Source organism: Balaenoptera musculus, chromosome 1 (assembly GCF_009873245.2).
Source record: "Balaenoptera musculus isolate JJ_BM4_2016_0621 chromosome 1, mBalMus1.pri.v3, whole genome shotgun sequence".
NCBI classification, from domain to species: domain Eukaryota; kingdom Metazoa; phylum Chordata; class Mammalia; order Artiodactyla; family Balaenopteridae; genus Balaenoptera; species Balaenoptera musculus.
This window is the reverse complement of record NC_045785.1, coordinates 82,657,282-82,680,102: the sequence shown is the minus strand read 5'-3', so window position 1 is coordinate 82,680,102 and position 22,821 is coordinate 82,657,282. Positions and strand designations below refer to the sequence as shown.

The following is a 22,821-nucleotide window of genomic DNA, read 5'->3' as shown; positions in this document are numbered from 1 at the left end:
TTTCAAAAATATCCTAGAGAAATCCTTTTAAAAACCTTCACCTCTAGAGTGGCCATGATCCAGTTAGTGACTCCTGAATGTGGTAACACTAATTTTAAGAATTAAAACAAAATTTGAGAATTTAAATCAATTTTACCTGATTAAGCATGAAAGGTACCAGGTGGTCCCATAATAAGGTGAAATAAAATTTACTTTTCAAATTTTGTCTGTTCTTATATAGACTATGAATGAAAATGTGATCACTTCCTACAACAATTTATTTACGAGACCATTTTTTGCTGTCTGTTTTAATCTAAACACAGCTCATGAGCCTCTGTTGGGCTTCCAACAACACATTATAATTTTTAAAAGTGTTCTGTGATCAAACATGGTGAGGAAACTCTCACATGTAGTGTAGTTTATTTCAAGCTAAGCGAAGAGTGGTTTTTAAAGGAGAGCGTGGACAGTAGTATCAGATCCTGGAAAGGTCAAGGAGAATGAAAAAAGGGCAGTCAATGTTAGTGACTCTTCGTATTTACAGGTATTTGCAGAAGAATTTTCAAGTATCTAAAACCAAAATGTATATTGAGCATTTTTTCCTCTTCCATAGACAGGGGGGAAAAAGACTCATTCAAAATAACTATATAGTAAAAGTCTTCTGATTTTGCAGTCCCTGTTTTTGTCACCAAATAAATTTAGACGATTAAGGTTTTTTCTCCCAAAACTATGATGTCACGGCAAGGGTATCATTAAGTATAATATATTGTAAAATAAAGCTATACAAGCACAAAAAGCATATAAACCATGCACATACACATTCAAGAATTAAAATTACCTCAGTAACTACACTTTATGTAGCATAAAGTAAATTGTAGTATGGAAGGGTAAGGAGTTTGAAGATGGAGGATCTAGGTTTTGATTGAGGCCCCAACACTCAGTACTACCTGAGATTTTCAACAAATTACCTATCTGAGTTGCTGTGAAGAGTAAAGGAGTTCACACATGTAAATTTTTTTTTTTTTTTTTTTTTTGGCGGTGCCCTGCGGCTTTCGGGATCTCAGTTCCTCCACCAGGGATGGAAACTGGGCCCTCCCACAGTGAAAGCAAGGGTCCTAACCAGTGGACCGCCAGGGAATTCCCCTAAAAATGTAAATTTTAAAAACATGACGTGATGCTGCTGTGAATTACATCATGAATTTGCCAGTGTTGTGAGAACTGGATTGTAAGCTGGAAAGACCGGAGGCGTTAGTTCTAAGCGCTCTCACCTATTGAACATTTACTATGAGCCAAGTACTGTACTAAGGGCTTTCATAAGTTCTCTCATTAGTTCCTCACACCTACCCAATGTAGTAGATATTGTATTAGGTGGAACCATGGGAACTAGACATTTCTGTAGATCAAAAATAGTCAAGTATCAGCAATGTCATGTAGTTTAAACTATCATCTGCCGAGACTGGGAGAAAGTGAAACACAGAGACTAAGTGACTTGTCTAAGTTAAAATAACCAGTACCTGGCAAAGTCTGATTTGCAAGCCATACGGGTTTATGTCAGTGACCAGTGTGCTATATAAATCGCCAGCAAGGAGGTAAGTTTAATAGATTAGGAGGTATAACCTCTAAGCTTTATTCAAGTATTATTTGTGTGGTACTAGAGAATACGAAAGAAGTCAAGAAATGATGCCACAGGAAATGCAGCGTAAGAATCAAATGTTTACATTAATTAAAATAGCCCATGTTTGTTCCTGCTTCTGGGATTACCCTTATCTTCAATGAATTCTTACCTTCATTCAGCCTACAAATATTTACTCAACATCAGGCTCAATTTCTAACCTCTTACACCCCTCCTCTAATTCTTACTAACTGGAATTCATCTCTTTTTAATAGCATTTGCTTTTTAGTATATCTGATTACTCTCAACAAAAGCAAAAATTTGTTGAGGAATGCTCAATAAATGTTAAATTTGAGGTTCATACCAAGTCTACTACCTATGAAATTTAATAGGAGTAAAGAATCACAACCACCTGTAAGGGAATGGGTCATATCTTCCCTGATCTCACCGGTTTAAGCGTTCTCTTTAATCTGAACTCATCTGGAAACTACGATATTCTTATATTATTACTCATTGTTTCATATGCTTAGGCCTTGTATCTGTAACTAGAGTTTAAGCTTCTCAAGGGCAGAGATTGTCTTATTCTTTGACTTCACACTCTGGCCAGCAAATAGTGTGAATCAATAGACCTTTAATTAATGGACTTGAAGAAAAATGAGCACTTTGGGGGAAAGCCCTTGAGAAAGGAAATGAACCAGTAAGTGGGTAGCAAAGCAAAGTTGAAGGAGAAGGGAGCCCTTGTACTTTAAGGCTCGCTTCTGAGAACTGAAACCGGCTAGTATTTCAATGCCTCAGTAATTTCTCTTTTTTTAAATTAAATTTCTTTATTTATTTTTGGCTGTGTTGGGTCTTCATTGCTGCGCGTGGGCTTTCTCTAGTTGCGGCGAGCAGGGGCTACTCTTCGTTGCGGAGCACGGGCTCTAGGCGCGCGGGTTTCAGTAGTTGTGGCTCGCGGGCTCTAGAGCGCAGGCTCAGTGGCTGTGGCGCCCCGCTTAGTTGCTCCACGGCATGTGTCATCTTCCCTGACCAGGGCTCGAACCCGTGTATTCCTGCATTGGCAGGCGGATTCTTAACCACTGCGTCACCAAGGAAGCCCATAATTTCTCTTTTTAAAGAGATGTCTAGGGGTATAACCAGAGTGACTGCCGGTCGGCTGGGAGGTGAGACCTCGAGCGCAGTCTGAGGTATTAGGTGCAGGTGGCGCGCCACCCTCTGACCGACAGGGGGAGCCCTGCCAAGCGCCCGGCCCCAGGCCGCCGGCCCCGCCCCGCCCCGCGCGCCCCCAGCTCTCTGCTCTCTCCGCCCCGCGCCAGCCCTCCGCCTGGCGCCAAGCCGGCCACAGGCCGAGGGCTAGTCACCCGCGGGCCGGCGCCCCTGCAGCCTGGTCGCTGCGCGCCCCCGCCCTGCTGCGGGACGGGTAACGGTTACGAAGCACTTTCTCCGCCGCGATTTCTGCTTAGTCATTGTCTTCCAGGAAACGACTCTTCAGTTGGGAGTCAACTCTCCCGCGGCGGCCGCAGTAGCAGGAGCCGCAGCCACCAGCGCGTCCTTCCCGGGCCGCCGCTCCGCCGCCGCCCTGCCGCCTCCCGGCCTCCCTCGGGCCCGAGCGCAGGCCGGGGTCCCGCCGCGCGGGGCGAGCAGCCTCGCGCTCTGCTCTCCGGCCTCGGGCGCCGCGTCCTACGGGGGCCCTCCTTCCCCGCCTGCTGCCCCGTCGCCGCCGGGCCAGGTCCGTCGGCTGCTGCCATGGGCACCGACAGCCGCGCGGCCGGGGCGCTCCTGGCGCGGGCCAGCACCCTGCACCTGCAGACGGGGAACCTGCTGAACTGGGGCCGCCTGCGGAAGAAGTGCCCGTCCACGCACAGCGAGGAGGTGAGGGTGGCGAGCGTGCCGGCGGAGACGCGGGGCTCCCGGGGTAGGCCGCGCGGGCCGGACCGGGCGGCTCCGAGAGGCGGGGAGGCGCCGGGAGGTGAGGGCGGGTGGTCGGGCTCCGTGCGCGCAGTGGTCGCGGGAGAGGCGCACACCTGGGCTCCGCCCGCCGGAGGAGGCTGGGTCGGCTGTCGGCGCGATGTCGCATCCGAACCTACTGTTGGGGGCACAGCGTCTTTAAAAATTCGGCAGGTGCATCCTCACACCGAGTGCCGCCTCTGTCAGTGCTCTTGATTGTAACTTTAGTAGGAATCAGAATCCATACCATACTCTGTGTCCAGGATGCACCTCAGTTTGTCTCTCTTGTTTTTTTAAAACCACCCTCAATTGTGCTATTTCTCCCAAAGATAAATACTTCTGTGTTTTATACTAGACCTTTAATTTCTCCAGGGCTGATGGTTCAATACAGTATTTTGCACGTAAATAATACTGGGTGAAATTTTCTCTCTCTTATCTCACTCAACACATGCTAAAGTAGTCGTTTTCAGTTTGACTGAAAACCCAGTAAAAAAAAAATGCATTTTGCCTTGGCAGTCCAATTCATGGTTTACACACACACACGCACACACACACACACAAACACACGAGTTTCATGAAAAGATTTTAACCCTTACTATATACTGTGTATTCTGATTTCTTCTCTTACTTTAATTTTTAAAAACTTGATTTCTTAATGCAGTAATGAGTCACACCCCACAGTTTAAGAAACATCGTTCAAAAGATGAATTGTGATTTGTGTATATTACTTTGGGCGCTGCATAAGAGGGACCCAAAACTAAAGAAACTTGAAAACGTTTGAGAAAACTTGAAGATATGATAGCATATGTAGAGAAAACATGCCAGCTTGATTAGAATAGAGAGGCATGTTTTGTTTCTATGTAAAGAAGAGCTTTGTAGCAACCAGAGCTCTAAATTGGGATACACTACTTGAAACAGTTTAACCTCATTGAATAAAGAAACTGACTAAATCACTCATTATTGAGAAAATTTGCACATTGGGTAGAGAGAGATCATTAAATTTCCTAAAAGGTCTTTTCTAGTCTAATGTTTGTTTTTTTTTTAATTATTCTATGATCTCTGCCGAGATTTTTTGCTTCACTAGAATTTTATGAAATCAAGTCTTGTTTTTAAAATGGGCCATTATAGGACTATTTTGACCAGTTATTTGTTGTTAGGGTATTTGATCATGTAGCATTTTTTAAACTCTTATACAACCCCAGATCTAATGATACACTAAATTATCATGACACTCATCTTCCATGATACTATGTGATGTGTGTCTAATAAGAATGAAGAGAGCAGAGAACAAAAAAGTACAAGGTTAGTATTCAGTCAATATAGATAACATATAAAAGATTAAAAATCACTAGGTTTGTGATATAGTCAATGAATTTATCATATTATTGTAACATTGGGCTGTTCCATGATTTGTCCTGACAGAAGGGAGCAAACACTCTGAAAATATACTTATCTTCATGAATTGAGAAATTCATCAGGAAAGCCTTATGCAAATTAACCATCCTTCCAGAGGAAAATTTCTAAAAATTCTCCCATGATTTGAGCCATAGCACTCCTGATAGAATTGTTAACTTCTAGTTGGTCCTGCTGCCTCAAATTTTATTAATTTTTCAAAGAGTATTGACTTGTAATTCTGTCTAGAATGATTATCAACTTATTTTTATCTACTGACTTAAATTTGATTACAAATATACCTTTCATAAAGATATAGACCCTGTAAATTGTATTCATGTGGGTTATTGTGGCTAGCACATGAATTGCTGTTGTAGACTGTAAATCTTAAATAGGTGACTCTGAGCTCTTAAATTGATAAACCAGTTGTCCATTGTAATTATCTGTACTGAGATATAAGCAATAAAGTGCTTGTGTCAGTTTTTATCATAAGCAATCATAGATCAGATAGTGAGTTCAGAAGTTTAATCTCTGTTGTTGGTATTAGGAAAGTGCTTTTGCAATTCAGTGCTGTACTTCTAGTTACTCATTTATTTTTTCATTGATTGTCCACAGAATGCAAAGCACTGTGCCCTTGGTATTTATAAGGCAATGATTTCAAACTGCTAGTGTTGGCCCATTTGTGTTATCAGTTCAGTGAGTCATGGAGAAACGTATTTTTTTTCTAACTCATAATAGAAGCCCTCAGAGTATCTGGCATGTAGTAAGCATAAATACTGCTTTATGAATTTTTGTTGTTATATGTATGTAGGTCCTTACTCACTGTGTTAGTGTATGTCTTATTATTTTGGACCACTATTAAATAAGTTGGAAATACACTGTCATAAGAGATAAAAGATAAGTAGACACTTTAATGAATTAGCAAAATACTATAATGTTAGCATAATAAAATTGTTTGTTTATATAAGAAAACATTGAAGACAGATCGAAGGTCTACCTAACTGTTAGGAAATGACTTAAGGACTGACTTTATGCAAGTTGACTTCTGCAAGATAGGGAGATAGTGGTTTCTAGACTTTAGAGTGCATTTTGATTACTTGGATGCTTGTTAAAATGAAAGTTCTGCTGCCTTTAGAAAGTGATTCAGGAGGTCTAGGATGCGGCTCAGGAATTTGAACTTTTAATAAACACCACAGGTGAGTCTAATGTAGGAATTTCTTTGGCCACACTTAGAGAATCATTTGTTTGCCTTTGAGGAATATAGCATAGTGGTTAATGTTAATTCTAGTCAGGTTGCCTGGGCTTGACGTTCCTCCATTTATAAACCTTATTCTTGAAAAATTTTTTTGTTTCTTTATGAATGCTTTTACATCTCAAAAGTTTACTTAAATTTTCATTGATACAAAAATACTTTTTAAATAATTAGATTACTGCTTTAGGTCAAGAACATTTGAGAATTAAGAGTAGGATAAAAACGGGTCTAAATCAATCTTTGTTAAAGGAAGCAAAAACCTTATAGAATTAAAATTTTTGTATGGTATTTCCTATTGATATGTTCCTTTTCCTACTTAACAGACTAATGCAGTCTTATTGTAGAAGTACAGAAAAGTGTAGCGTATGATTAACAGTTTCAAAATGCATTTCTTTTGCAGCTTCGAGATTGTATCCGGAAGACCTTGAATGAGTGGAGTTCCCAAATTAGCACAGATTTGGTCAGGGTGAGTGAACTGTGAATGAAGAAATCATGTAATAAGCAGGAAATTAACTTCCTCAGGTTTGATAGGGAAGTCAGATAGCCAATTAGCATGAAACTTATTGTGGTTGATTTGCTGAGATGAGAGTCTGACCCAGTAGGCTTAAGCATGAAAGAGAAAATCTGACTCTAGTCAACTCTTCAACTAGACAAGCTACTAAGAGTCCCACCACAGTTTTCTCAAAATGCGTTTTGTTCCAGTTTATATTTGGTCTAGTAGAGGAATGACTATCAAACAATTTGGGTTAGTAGATTGCTTTGGTAGACTATAACCCAAAATATAGCCACTAAAAATAATTTTTTAAGCATCAGTTTCTTACGAAACAGTAAAGAACTGTGTTTCATTGAATGTCAGTATATGGCCATTATCATAAATGTTAATATACAAAACACCTGTCTGTAAACCACTCTTTGGAATCCAACTTAGCCAAAGGCTTGTAACAGATTACATAGACTACTTAAAAAGTATGGAAGAGGACATATGCTGAAAATAATTGTTTCCTTGAGCATACTGCAAGTTTGTAACTCTGTGGCTGCTAGGCAGACATTAATTAATGTCTTCTATCTGTCTCTGTTTTTCTGAAGTGACCATTCACTCTGTGCATGACTTGTAAATGGTTAATATGTGCCAGGCATTGTAATATGCTCAAGAATCATGGGAAAATCCTCACCGTTTACTTTGTTTTAATCTTGTAAATGTGAGTTAGTATGTTTCTGATTTATGTGTACTAATATTTTATCATTTCACTCATTAACTACTCATTTTTATGCATTGGACTGGCCTTTACTTTTTTTCCATTGCATTCAGAAAAAAATATGTTTTGGCCTAAAATGTTTGTGATTGATATATAGGAAGTATTTTAACATATCGGTGTCCAGAAGGAAAATATTACTTAGTTTTCACTGGTTTCTTTTCTGAGTAAAAGTGTTTACTGTGTTAGTGGTTCTAACTCCTCACATACTGCCCAATTTGTTTGTTTGTTCGTTCGTTTGTTTTTGATCATACATCCCTCTGAGTATCTCATCAAAATGAGATACTTTTTCCCAGAAAATGGACACATACACACACAGCACTTTACCTTTATTTCAGGGCTTTACAAACGTTATGAAGCCCATCTAGGCCTCAGGTAAAGAACTCTATTGTCTTATGGATTCTCTGCTTCTAAAGAGTGTTATGGACAATAGAAAATATATAGCTAATCAGAAACACTAATTTTATATTTATTGTAAATATCATGTGTTTATTATAGGAGTTTCCAGATGTCTTGGAATGTACTGTATCTCATGCAGTAGAAAAGATAAATCCCGATGAAAGAGAAGAAATGAAAGTTTCTGGTAAAGTCCAGCCTTTACAGTTCATTTTGTTATACAGTGGATGATAGTGAGGTTTTGTCAGGCATGGGACTAAACCTTTCCTTGCTTCTGGTAATGAGTAACTCAATCACTAAGTGTGGGAAATATAGAGATTTTTTTATAACATAATTTTAAAGTCAGCTTTAAAAAGGGAGTTATAGGAGGTCACTATTGGCTACTTCAGTGGAGTCAGAATAGAACTTCACCTCTTCATGATGTTCTCATTAATTTATTTGTAGGACATCAGAGCAGTAGGAAGAGTAAGGTGTAGGAAATGGAAAGAATAAAGGGAAGACTTAAGAGTATTGCCCACCTAAAGCCAGCATAAGCCCTCCGTTCCTGGTGTGATACTGCTAAGCAATGGCTGAGGTTGCCTGGGAGCAGAGAAAGAAGTCTTGGCAACAAGTTGCATGAAGAGAAATCAAATACATACTCTACCCATTCAACAAAGGTGAAATGACTCCTACTTTCCAGAGATAGTGTTGAGCTCAAGGAATTAAGATGTTCTTGTCCTCAGCTTACAGTCAGCATAACATAGTCATTAAATGCTTGAGCTTAACTAAATTGAAATTCCTGGATGTGCAGATTACTGACTGATATAATCTGGGGCTAACAAATGATTTAACCTCTCTGAGCTCAGTTTCCTCATCTATAAAATGGGGGTACACCTGTTTCACAGGCTTCTTTGTAAGTTAGATGAAATAACAGAAGAGGCACTTAGCATGGTGCTTGGCACAAGTAAGTGCCAGATAGCTGTTATTTATTACCATTTGTGGTTGTGTTGTGGTTGTTGTTATTTTATTATCACTCTTATTAGGATGAACATGTAAGATGAGATAGGGCATTGTCTTTTGACTCTAATAATAATAAGTACCATTTGTTGAATCTTTCTTTATACCAGGCACTGTACTTGACACTTTATGGTTATATTTCTTCATATAATTTTCAAAACAGTTCTGCAGGGTAGGTTTTTTACCCCCATTGCAGAAGTGACATTAAATAACTTGAAAGTTGTTATACAGCAAGTAAGTGGTTGAACCAGGAATCCATCCAGGTATGCCTGACTACAAAACCCATTTCTTTCTGTTAATTTCACATTATTATTTGTGTTGGAAAGGACATCAGAGCAACATTTCTCTGTGGTTGATTGCAGTTCATCATGGTGTAGATCCATCTTGGAGCTCTTACAAGTTGTCCTCAGTTCCTGAAAGGCTTGAGGTTTTTGATAAGTATCAAGAGCTTTCCTCTCTTCACCTACCTAAAAATGCCTCATCTTTCAGAGAGAGGAGACCGTTTCAAATGGCACAGATTCATGGCCAGAGGGATAGTGATGGGGAGGGTGTTCACAGAGCATAATTACAGGAGCTAAGGCTGGAGCAAAGTGGTGAAGATTGACTCTCACCTGGTAAGGAAGTTGTGATGGCTTTTAAATAGAGAAGTAACATGAGGAAAGCGATGTTTTAGGAAGATTATCTAGCAGTAGAAAGGAAATGACAAATATAAGAAATGTTGTACAAGGAAAATTTGTTGTATATGTTGAATGCCAGGCACTTTACATAAGGGTGTTTCATTAACCCTGTTTTCTCTCCATTCCCCTTTCTGATTTTCCTCTTCTTGCTTTCCTATTACTCCACCTATTTGTTGAGTAAATTTAGATTTTTGAACAGTGAGTTTACATAAAGTAAATATATACATATAAAGCTGAGTTGAAATCAAGCCAAAGCCTCAATTTCATAAATATGAAAAACTACTCAACTTTCCTGGTAAGCAAAGAAATGCCAATTAATGTTGTTCTGAGCAGGTATATTTTGTACCTATCAAATTAGCAAATATATATATATATATTTTTTGTTTTGTTTTGTTTAATAGCATCCTATATTGTTAGGAGAGCAACTCCTAACTTTTAGTGCTCTGGTAAACTGGTACAAATCTTTTATAAAATAGGAGGTAAATAAAGTAGAACACGACTCACAGAAAACAGATCGTATTCTTTGACTCATAATCACATTTCTGACGGTTTGTCCTTGGGAAATGCTTCAGGCTTAAAGTTGAACAAAAAGTTAGCATAGATGTTTATTTCAGCATTATATGTGATAACAAAAAACTGGAACTAATCTAAAAGTCAAAAAAGTAGGAAATCATTCAGTAAATTATACCCTATCAAAATTACAGAATAATGTTCACCATTAAAAATGAGTGTGTAAAATTATTCATTAAAAATACAGAGTACAGGGAATTCCCTGGCGATTCTGTGCTTTTACTGCTGAGGGTCCGGGTTCAATCCCTGGTTGGCGAACTAAGATCCGACAAGCCATGCGGCCAAAAAAAAAAAGAAAAGAAAAATCCAGAGTACATAAACATCTAAACAGTAATTGCTTTTGGTGATGAGACTATTGGTAGAGTTTTTATTGTTTGTTTGGTTTTTTTTTTTCCCCTACTCCTATAGATTTTCTTCATTTCTAGAGTGAATACATTACTGTTATGATTTTTAAAAAATTAAGATAATACTGAATAGAGATGTAAAAATATTTGTTACATAAGGGTAAACCAAGTATGTGGAAGTAGAAAATATATACTCTGCTTTATATGACCAAGAACTTGAAGGTAATGTCGTCTAAAAATGAAAATGATTGTATTCAATATTAGGAAGGTAGGATTGTGGAGTGTATGTTTGTTTTTGGTTTTTTGGCTTTTTTTTTTTCAATTTTCTTCTCATTATAAGCAATTCTAATTTAGGCTTTATATAGACTTTAGTTTATTGGAGAAAATAATATGCTCCATTAATGTTTAATTCATAAAAATATACATTTTGAATAAGTTTCTATATTTATCTGCCCTGCCTTCTAATAAAGGGGAAATTAATATTTGCTTTTTTGTTTTGACAATCAGATTATTGTTGGCAACTAGCATATAATTTTAAAATTACAGTGGAAATATCCTTTTAGGTCTTAAAATGAAAACTATAAAACAATGCGACTAGGAAAGGAAAAAATTCATTCAGGATTATCTGTCATCTTAGTATTTTAGCAGTATTACTACTATGTAGTAGAATGTTACTCAAATATAGTAATCTGTTTTGTTTTCTTTGTCACCCAGCAAAACTGTTCATTGTAGGATCAAACTCTTCATCATCAACTAGAAATGCAGTTGACATGGGTAAGCAAAATTTCAACTTTATTTTCATGTGGACTTTAAATTAGTGTAGTTGTATTAGTTATATCTTGTGTTCAGGTCCAGGTAAAAAAGAAAATGAGCTCATTGCAATTTTATCTTTTAAAGTTCTAGCCTAATCTGTTAAGGCTTCTGTAGAATCACATCAACTTATGTAAGGTCATATTTTAATATATAAAAGGAATGTAAAAGATGTAACATAATTAAATGTTAACTATATGTTTAGAGATAGAAATTCTCCTTAATCATATTCTTAACTCTTTTACTACAGGTGAAATATCAAAAGAATAACAACAACAAAAACAAGCATTTTTATCTATTTTCAGCACTTGGTTAGGTTACTATGGCAGTATAGTTATTCAGTGTTTTTTCTTTTAAAACATTCTTCCAGTATTTATATACATTGAACAGTTAAATAAATAGCTCTTTAATATAACTATGGAGTGAACAATAATCATTAAAAATAAACTCTTAAAATTATTTTTATAGAAATTAAGAGATTATCTACATCTATAAATATAGATTAATATATAGGTTAAGACCATAAATTCAGTCTTTCAGAGTCTCAAGCTTATTCTTTGCTATGACTACCAATTATAGACTATTAGGTCAAAGGCTACCAAAAAGTCCTGGGGCCTAGGCAACAAGGAGGCCTGTTCCTCAGAAAGAGGAAACTTTAGTAGTTGTGAGTTTCCCCAGGAATGAGGCAGGTCAAAGAAACCCACATGTCTGCCACATAGACCAAGTAGATGAATGGGCACTTTATACTTTTTTAAAAGATGGAAATGTTCTAAATGACAGGTAAATTATGAAACCTAGTGAAATAATCTGTTATGTAGAATACTAGTGAACTGTATGGACAGAATTCAGTGGGGTACTTAAAGGACATTAGAAACAACTTGTTTTTATTATGTAACAAACATTTATCCTCTTTGTGTTTTTCCTTCACATCAGCCTGTTCAGTCCTTGGAGTTGCACAGCTGGATTCTGTGATCATTGCTTCACCTCCTATTGAAGATGGAGTTAATCTTTCCTTGGAGCATTTGCAGCCTTACTGGGAAGAATTACAAAACTTAGTCCACAGCAAAAAGATTGTTGCTATAGGTACCTCTGATCTGGACAAAAGCCAGTTGGAACAGCTGTATCAGTGGGCACAGGTAAAAGACGTCTAGATCACGAGCACTCCAGGAGGAGCCTGTCTTTTACAGTCTTTGCTGCATCCCATTAAACATCATGCTCATAGTGGATGCCACTGTGGGGTGACTGTTCCAAACATGGGAGTTTTGAAGCAGGCTTTGACAAAAACACTAGAAAGTGTGTGTTGAAGCATTCATAGCCAAATGAATTAAGGCTCTTTCCTTCAGGTTTTATTAGTCCATGGTTCTAATTTCCTAAGTGAGAGAAAATCATATATAACAAATATTTTGCTCTGTTATTTAAAGATATATAAGACCTTCTGTTCACATAACTTGATGTGGAGTAGGAGTCATAAATTAATCACTGCCGCTCTCTAGCCTAATAACCTATAAAATTATTAGGGAAGTTGCTTACAAGTAGTTTACTGTCTATATTTTTCTTTATTCCTTTTCATTTATCCCCAGCCTTTTCATTTTCTTATGGGCAGGAAGACCCTAGAGAAAAGTTGCCCTTTGTCCCTTTGGCTTGGTGATAGCCAGAATGTGGCTAAGATCCTGTTGGAGAGACTTAGATGATCTGAAATGTATCTATAAATTAACTAGAGCATCTATTAGGAATTACCTGATTCTTCTCTTTTTCAAATGTCTGATTAATAACCATATTGTATACTTCAACATTAAACATACTTATCATTTGTATTTGATCCTCTATCTTTAAGACATATTTCCTTTGTAGGTGGAACCATACCACTTAGAATCATGTTAGTTTCCAAGGCAGATGTATTAGATGGCAGGTTCGAGCATGAGACTTTTATAATAGTGTAATAATATATTGGCTTTTTCCCCCTTGCAGAGCTCTTTTTCCTTTCTCTGTTACCACTGAGTCAGAACAGCATACATTAATAAATATATACATGTAAAAGTGTTTTATAAACTTTAAGTATTGTAGAATGTGATATTTCATATGTTCTAAAATTGAATCTTTTTATTGCTTTCTACTTTTTGTAGTACTTAATTTAGTGGAGATGTCATTTTTTTTTTTTTCCACTTCTAGGTAAAACCAAATAGTAACCAAGTTAATCTTGCCTCCTGCTGTGTGATGCCACCCGATTTGACTGCATTTGCTAAGCAATTTGACATACAGCTCTTGACTCATAATGATCCAAAAGGTAAGACTGAGGTTTTCATTTATAGAGATTGATCATGAGCTTTTATCTTATAAGAAGCTACTTGTTAAGATTTAATTTTTAATTGTGTACAGTGATAAAGGTACAATGCTGTCACCTAGAACTATTCTTAATAGTCAGTTCAAAACATACATGCCTTTATTTTAGTTTCAGAAAGCTTTAATTTTGTCTTTGTACCAATGGGAAAAGAAGTGAAGGGGTCATTTCCTGAACATCCAGTCTGCTGAGGTTTATAAATATTAAGCTACACAGAAAAGATCTTCTAAGATATTCTAAATAGTGTCACATATAATATTGTCTAGTATAGCAAAGATTGCACCAAAGGGCCACTTAATTAAAAAGGATAAATATCTGGAAAAAGAAGCAGATAAAATTCAATTTGAAACTTAAGCATCTTAGGATAGGTATTTGATTAGGTATTTTATTAATCATTAATATCAAGACATATGTTTGATGTTAATCAGAAACATTTGATTAATGAGAATGGCTTGTCTGCCTTTTGTAGAATAATTTTTATCAACATTTTACAAGATAACTTGGAAAGCTGGGAAGATAATATTTTACACTTTATTAGCAGTCTGCTCCATTTTCGTTTTTTCACACTTTCTTAGGGAGCAGAGGTAAATATACTAAGCATATTTTACTTACTAAATATACAGACTCTATGAACCAGTATTTTTGGTATAGTTAAGTGAGAGATATCTTGTGAAAGTTTTAAATTTCCATGACATTTTTGTAGAAGTTCTAGTTTAATAAAAATTGGAGGCAATTATATTTTATAGGTGATTCCTGGAGAAAAACATTCAGTTTTTACTTTCATTTCTAAAAAGATGGCATTATATAGGTGGTTTGATTCAATTTATTTTTAGGATGCTTATGGATAACCTCTTAAGACTTTATACCTTATTAGCAATCTGCCTCAGCCTCTTTTTTTTTTACTGTTTTGTAGGAAGTGGAGGAGGAGTTTTGATATTCTTTCTCAAATGCTAGGCATCATGCTAAATGTCTCAGAGAGATTATCTGTAATCCTTACAGCAACTGAAACTAGACACTTTATGGATGAGGAAACAGAGCCTTAGAGTTTAAGAAACTACCCAAGGTCACCCAGCTGGCATAGGGCAAAGTTTGAACTTAGATCTAGGTCCTGGCTGAATTTGGAGACTTTTCCCCACCATACTGTACTGTCTCTCTGACTTGAAACATTAGTATTGTAGTATTTCAGACTGAAACTGTACTTTCTTATCAGTTTCCATTTAAATCGTACCAGAATAGGACATAGGGACTTTCCCTCCCCTCCAGCAGAGCTTTCACACATGAGTAATTAGATTCATTTTTTTTAAAAAAGGTCATTTTAGTGAAAATCTAACAAAGAATTGCTGTGCTGATTTGTTCTAAAATATAAACCACTGAAATTTTAACTTTCTATACATTGGCAAATAATATATCATTTTTCTGTTTACTCGTGGGGATTCTTCCAACTGTAATTGTTACCAACAGCTGATGGGTGGTCCTGTACCCCCTTCCACCTCCACCTGAAAAACACTATCCTTTTTCCAGTAGGAAAGGAAATAGGAAAAGACTAAGGTGTCTAGTATTTTATTTCCACGTTATCTAAATGTGGGCATGGGGATTATGTGCTAATACATCATTGTTATGGAAAAATATATTGCACATGTATATGAAAAGAGAGATTTAATCCTTTGGGGGGAAGTATGTTTTTGTTTTACTGGTGTAATTTGACATTTGGATGTCTTTTTAATTTTAATTCTAAACCCTTTAATTAGAATTTATAGTCTGATCCTGCATATACTATAGACGGATCTTCAGACAATTTGATCTGTAATGAAGCAATTCTCTTAAAAGTTTTGTCATGTTTACTGATTCTAAAGAGTTAACATAGTTGAATTAAAAGTATGTAGTTAATGAATAGCATAGTTCTCTGACTTTGTGTCAGATTTATTTTTTAAGCGATCAAGTTGTAAAACATTTAACTCTGCGTGTCATCTAAAATAGAATCTTGTTTATAAGTCACCTAAAGGCCTTCCTCTGTTCTAAAATTACCCTTTTCCTTCAGAAAGGTTTATTTTCCATTATTCTTTGTCCTATAAGTTGTGGTAATAGTTTAACTACAGTTAGGGTAAAATTGTGAAGTAGGTGATTCTGACTTTCGAACCTTCCCCTTTTTATTTACCTTCCTCCTCTCACCATTCCCATTAAATCTAATCTATATTATGCTGCATTCCCTCAGGGTTAGACAATCTGGTAAACAAATCCACGTTAATGTTACTTTTCCAAAGAGATATTTGCATTTCATTTCTTAAAACTACCATTTACTAGCTGTGTGACCTTGGGCAAGTTATCAAATCTCTCTGTGTCAGTTTCCCCCTGTGAAGGGAAATAATATTACCTATCTCTTGGGTTAACATGTGGATTAAAAGAGTTAATAAAGTACTCCGAAAAGTGGCTGGAAATTGAGTTATTTGTAGTGAGGTGGATGGAGTTAGAGTCTGTCATACAGAGTGAAGTAAGTCAGAAAAAGAAAAAAAAATACAGTATGCTAACACATATGTATGGAATCTAAGGAAAAAAAAAAAGGTCATGAAGAACCTAGTGGTAAGATGGGAATAAAGACACAGACCTACTAGAGAATGGACTTGAGGATATGGGGAGGGGGAAGGGTAAGCTGTGACAAAGTGAGAGAGTGGCATGGACATATATACACTACCAAACGTAAAATAGATAGCTAGTGGGAAGCAGCCGCATAGCACAGGGAGATCAGCTCAGTGCTTTGTGTCCACCTAGAGGGGTGGGATAGGGAGGGTGGGAGGGAGGGAGATGCAAGAGGGAAGAGATATGGGAACATGTGTATATGTATAATTGATTCACTTTGTTATAAAGCAGAAACTAACACACCATTGTAAAGCAATTATACTCCAATAAAGATGTTAAAAAAAAAAGTGGCTGGCACGTGACGATAGCTAATATTTACTGAGAGTTTACTATTGATGTTATTCAAATATCACGGCAGTTCATTTTAGGGCAGGTTCTTTGGCATTCCCGAATCATATTGTATAGATGGTCACCTAATCCTTATCTATAGGGTTGGTTCTGACTGCAGTGGAATCTTTCCATATTGACTGATTCATTCAAAAGACATTTGAGTACCTACTGTGTGCCAGGCATTGTTCTAAGTACTAGAAATACAGCACCAAGTCAAAAATCTCAACCCTCATGGAAATTATATTCTGATGGGATGAGACACAAATTAAGATAAGTGTTGAATGTGATAAATGGTGGTGTATGCTATGGAGAAAAGTTGGCTGAGGGAGGAAAGAGTGCCCAGGTTAGGGGTTGTTGTTTTATATAGAATGGTTGGGGAGGCCTCTCTGCTAGGGTACATTAATCAGAGACCTGCAAGAAGGGAGAGAGCCATGTGGGTATCTGGAAGTAGAGTGCTCAGGGAAGAGGGAGCAGCTGATTCAAAGACCCCAAGGTGGGGATATGTTTGAGGATTTCAGGATACAGCTGTGAGGCCAGGGTGGCTGGAGAAGAGGAAGTGAGGAGGGGAGTGGCAGATCAGAGCAATGGTAGAGGGCTTAGGTATAAATGTGGAATTAGAAAATAATAATTTCATCAAGGAGATGCTGATTAAAAGATAACCACTGGGAAAGATGTTTTAAATGGTTGTTGGTGCTAGTGAGGATATGGTAAGATTGGCACTCCAATATTATCTATTAACTGTAAAATACAGTCTTTCTGGAAAGCAACTGGCAATATACTATGTATCAAGCCTTCAGAAAATGTACTTTGACCTTGTCGTTCCATAGCCAGGCATGCATTTTAAGGATGTTCATTAAGTATTATTTTTATTAGCTAAATATTTGGAAAAACCTAATTTTTTGACCAACAATAAGAAAATGTATAAATTATGATATCTATAAAATGTAATATTGGGAGAATTATTAAAAATGCTTTCACAGATTATTTAATTACATGGGAAAATATAAGTGAAAAAAATAAGTAAATTAAGCTCTAACTACAGTATGATTTCTAGTTTTTAAGATATGGATACATACATATATATATAAATATATACAGAAAAATAGTTGGATGGAAATACATGGCAATGGAAATGGTCCATCTCTGGTTGATAGGATTATGGGTAACTTTTCTTCCTTCCTTGTACTTTCCTGTATTGTCCCTGGCTGTACATTAGAATCACCTATAGATCTTCAAAAAATACAAATATCCAGGCTCCACTCACCAGAAATTATGAATTAAACTGGCTGGGTTACAAGTGTAGATACTTTCTAAAGAACTGTCTGGGTCTTTCTGATATACTGGTTCAGATTCATAGCACACATTAAGGATAAATATAATTTATATTCAGTTTTGAGGTGTTTCTTTTGTTGTATTTAAATGCTTACCTACATAGTAAAGTGCTTTTGTTTTCAAGTTTAACAGTTTGGGTTTTTATTTGTTGTTTGTTTGTTTTAAGAACTGCTTTCTGAAGCAAGTTTCCAAGAAGCACTTCAGGAAAGCATCCCTGACATTCAAGCACATGAGTGGGTGCCACTGTGGCTACTGCGATATTCAGTCATTGTTAAAAGTAGAGGAATTATCAAATCAAAAGGCTACATCTTACAAGCTAAAAGAAAGGGTTTTTAACTACAATTTAGGATCATAACCTACTGACCTGTATTTTCCTTGAATATAAGATAAAATTGAGATGTGTAAAAATCTAATTACTGCCTGTAAATGTGTCATTGAGGCAGATATTCTTTAGTTATATTTGACAATATGTTATCTATCAAGTTTGAATATTTCTCTTGCTTCCATATCAGTTCACTCACATGAACCACTATATTGTTTTCATTAAACTATTGTTTTCTAATTGAAATTGTCTATAAAGAAGATACTTGCAATATATTTTTCCTTTATTTTTATGACAGTAGAAATCAAGAAAATTTGTTGTTAGATATATTTTGGCCTAGGCATCAGGGGAATATATATACATTTTTTTTATTTCTAAAAAATTCATTGCTTCTTACTCTACAGTATAACTAAGCAATTTAATTACAGTTGTTAAATACTGGAAGATATTTTTCCTGTCATTGATAAGATGATTATATCTCAGAGTAACTGGAATAGCTGGGATCTACTAGTAGTGTAAATAAAAGTCCTTTCTTCAACATGTGAATGGAAGCTTAAATTTTTTTATTTGTCCTTGCTTGCAGTTTACCTGTAATGATTTATTTTAACCTGTATTCTTGTGCCATATTTGCTCTTGCTGTTATTACAAAGACAAACCAAAGTAAATACGTAAAGGAGACTAGGAGCTTTGAAATTATTGTTTGGGGGTTTTATAAAAGCAACTATTGTTACCTCCAGATTCTTTTTAATTCTCGATCTGTCCTTAATATTTTCCTACTCATTCAAAAATATTCAGTAAGTATTGAGGACTTACCATGTGCTGGGCACTGTGGGTTCTGGAGAGAGGAGGGAGCACAGGGATTAAGAATCAGTTGAGTAAAATATGCAATATTTGTTCCCCACTCGTAACTGACAACAAGGGACTAAAAGCCAAAAAAGGGGTGAAAACTTTAATTCAGGATCATGTTGTCTACTTAGACAACTTTGAGACATGGTCTTAACTGTTTAAAATCAAAACAATATAACCAAAACTTTAAAGCTAAAAGAGACTGTAGATCATTTAGTATAATTCCTCATTAGTTTAAGAACCAGAAAATAGCAAATAAATAAGCTGTGACCTCTTTGGTATATACTATAGGTCTTTGTAATTCTATAAATTTGTACCTGTAACCCAAATAGTTTGAAAAATTCTTTAAAAATCTCTTATATCTCAATTAATACTTTTAAACCATGTATTTTAATACATGGTTTATAAAACTAAGATAATTATATATACACACACACATACATAACATACACACACACATATATGTAACTAATGTATAAAACTAATTTTGCCCAAGTTTTTTCAACTTAGGGAAAAGATCTGTGGTTCCATATTCAAAATAAATACACTAAAAATTAATAAATAAACAAATAAGACTCTTTTCCTGTTCTGAGTAATGTTTTGTGGTTTACTAGTTGGATAATTTGATCATTAGAATTGTAATGGGAAATCAGCTGATTTACCTGCTAAAACTTTAGACTTTGAGCTTCCTAAAGCCTTATGTATAGCCTTTATATTAATTGTATGTAATGTTATTAAATGTATATAGTTAACTTTTTAATTTGGAAATGTACAACATTTTTTCATGTAATGTAAGTCTTTAAACAAATGCTCATTTTAATTTAAGCCTATACAGTGAATTGGCCAAGATATTTTGAGGGCACTTTAATATCACATTTATTATTTTTTAAAACCCTGGACTTACAAAAATGGATTGTTTGAAAGGTTAGTCTGAAAATAGAAAAAAACGTATGTTGCTAATACATCCAGACTTCAGCAGGAGCTTTTTGTGTGTTTTTTCCCCAACTCTTGACAAAGTAGAAAGATTATAGATTCATTTTGTGAAGGGGATCATGTGTGGCTTTTTTAAATGAATTTTTTGTTTGTTTCGCCTCTGTACCTTTAATTTCTGTTATTGAATGACCTTTTCTTTAAAAAACTGATTTTTTTAAAGGCTTTATCTTCTCTAAGCTGATATTCACTTCTTTTTTTGGTGAACTATCAGAATATAGTGAATGCTTTTCAAGTATTTAGGGACTTAATGTTTAAAAAGCCATAAAATAGAGTGATAATACTACCAAATAATTGCTTAAAGCTGAAAGCTAAGTTAACAATAGTGTATATAACAGATATGTTTTCTGGGGAGCTGTGTATCCAGTGACCCAAGGTATAAGTTTTTTTCCAGTAAATATGACAAGAAGCTGCAGCTTGTTATTACATGTCCAAAATACACTGGAGCCTTACTTTAACACGATGTCCTGTAACTTGGAATTTGTGCTGTGATGAGTCTGTTTTGAATTCTCGTCTAAGAAACTGTCGTCAACAGAAGGACCAAGGTGTCTTACAAAACATGTTCACATGGTGTACATTATGAAGACCACATTGTGCCAGTATGATAATAGAAAATTAATTTAGGAATAGCCAGTGCTAGAACTTGAATCACAAATAATAGCTAATAATTCTTCCATTCACGGGAAGGATCATTTTCGACAGCTGTGTGAAATGGAAAATGAAGTTATTCTATTTTGAATGAATGATTCAGACTTCCCTACCAGAGCCAAGTAGTAACTGAAATAGGATCTTGATTTTCAGTGATAAAGGTCTAAGTCTTAATTATGTTTCTTTTTAGAGCAGATTTTCTTTCTAACTTTTCCACCCAGATTCAATATTTGGGAATGTAAGCAGTTGATATATATATTGTGTGTGTATATATATAGTATATTGGCTGACAATTCATCTTTCTGCCAAATGTACATTTAGAGAAATTTGAAGTTTTAATGAGAATTTAGTCCATTTGTGTTTTCATACTCAAATATACCAACTTATGATTCCAAATCTATTTTTTTCAAAGTTCCTAACATACCAGAACTTGTACCTGTCATTTTCCCATAAAGTTGGTGGCAGGATATGTCAGTTTTATTTTTTAAAAATATGTACTATAATTTTTACTAACTTTTTAAATAGTTTTCAGAGTTAGAAATATACTTAGGAGGGGAAAATGTTTTAACTAGGTAATTCTACTTTTATGTGTCTTTAGTAGTGTACTCTAAAATGAAGGTAAAATATAAAGCATTATTAAATGATTATAAGTTTTTAATTTTACCTATTTATGAATTTAAATTGTGAGTTGTGTATTTTTTAATTGAGTTGTTTTAATAGTTGTAAGCATCTTGGAACATTATATTGGTTTTGAACTATTTAAACTCAAACTGAGTATGGTTTGAAAATAAATTATGAAAAAAAATTAAATACCAAGCCATAAAGTTATTCATACATTCATTCAACAAAGATGTATTGAATTCCTACTATGTGCCAGGCAGTGTGCAAGATGTTGGCAGACAGAAACAGAGATGAAAACAGCCCTATCTTCAAGGAGCAGATAAGTATATTTGGGGGGCGAGAGAGATCTGTACATGAACAAGAGCAATAAAGGGCTGCATCTGTTAATGACAGAAGCAGTGAAAAGGGAGTGGGGTCACGTGGAAGGAGTGGGACTGCTGGGAAGCAGGATAAGGACGAGAAAGGCTCCCCTGCAGGAACTAGCCTCAGAGTAGGATCATAAGATGGGGTGGGGGTATGCCTGGTTTGTAAATACACTGATACTGAATAATGAACAGTTTATATGTAAACTTCAGAAATCCTGTGAAAACACTTTCTTCAAGAGCTTGTTCTTATCAGATAGAAAGGAATGGCTTCTAGTGAGACAAGAGTAGGTAAGGTTTGAAAAGTCACATTTTATAAAAGAGAGACAGAAACTTGCCCCAATCCCCTAAATATATTAGGATATAGCTTATGTAGTTTCACTACCAGAAAAGTCAAACAAAACCTTAATATGTATCCCTCAGCAATGAATAAATGTATAAAATGTCATACAAGATGTCGGTCTGTGTTTTGGTCCATTATTTTAATAAGGTTCATGTTTTACAATAAGCATTATTAATTTGGACTCAGCTCTGTTTCCTCTGTTTCTTTGCTCACTGTTGATTCTTGCCCTCTAGTCCATTTACATTTACTTTTTTCTTAAGTATATCCTTAGTAATTCTTTCACTGAAGGTCTTTGGACAGTAAACCTCCTAGGTCTTGTTTGTCTGAAAATGTCTTTATTAACAGTCTTAAATCATCATTTGACATTATAGAATTCTAAGTTTCCAAACACTTGCCCTCAGCATCTTGAAGATAACATTCTATTGATTTCCAGCATTTATACTCTTGCTAATGAAAACCTGGATTTTCTTCCCTAGAAATAATCTGTTTTTCCCTCTGGTCACGTTTTTTTCATTTGAAGTATTCTATTCATTTTTATGTGTATGGAATTAGAATAAAGAAAGAAAATGAAAACTGGCTTCTGAGTTTTCTGATAACACCAAAAAAGTAATCATAAAGGAAAATATCAATAGCCAGATTTAATCAAAATTAAAATCTTCTGTTCTTCAAAATACACTTAAGAAAACAGTGTATTTTGAAAATGTGAAAATGTGAGCCACAGACTGGGATGAAATACTTGCAATAAATATTTCTTTGAAAAATAAATTGGACATAATCAAATTTTTTAAATTGTACTTCAAAAACACCATCAAGATAAACCATAATGGAAAAGA

At 35.7% G+C, this 22,821-nt stretch overlaps 1 protein-coding gene across 1 annotated transcript; it reads left to right on the top strand.

The window, feature by feature from the left end:
* Positions 1–2,894: 2,894 nt before the first annotated feature.
* GCLM (glutamate-cysteine ligase modifier subunit) lies at positions 2,895–22,100 on the top strand. The gene is made up of 7 exons (XM_036853600.1): positions 2,895–3,457; positions 6,577–6,642; positions 7,928–8,012; positions 11,127–11,186; positions 12,156–12,358; positions 13,392–13,506; positions 18,023–22,100. The coding sequence occupies exons 1-7, from the start codon at positions 3,332–3,334 to the stop codon at positions 18,190–18,192; spliced, it is 825 nt and encodes a 274-aa protein (XP_036709495.1). The 5' UTR covers positions 2,895–3,331; the 3' UTR covers positions 18,193–22,100.
* Positions 22,101–22,821: the final 721 nt, after the last annotated feature.

Bases quoted from the DNA above. Each gene is read 5' to 3' on its own strand.
- GCLM (XM_036853600.1), top strand. From the start codon at position 3,332: ATGGGCACCGACAGCCGCGCGGCCGGGGCGCTCCTGGCGCGGGCCAGC. The intron at 12,359-13,391 runs GTAAAAGACGTC...TTCCACTTCTAG, and splicing joins AGCTGTATCAGTGGGCACAG to GTAAAACCAAATAGTAACCA. The intron at 13,507-18,022 runs GTAAGACTGAGG...GTTTGTTTTAAG, and splicing joins GACTCATAATGATCCAAAAG to AACTGCTTTCTGAAGCAAGT.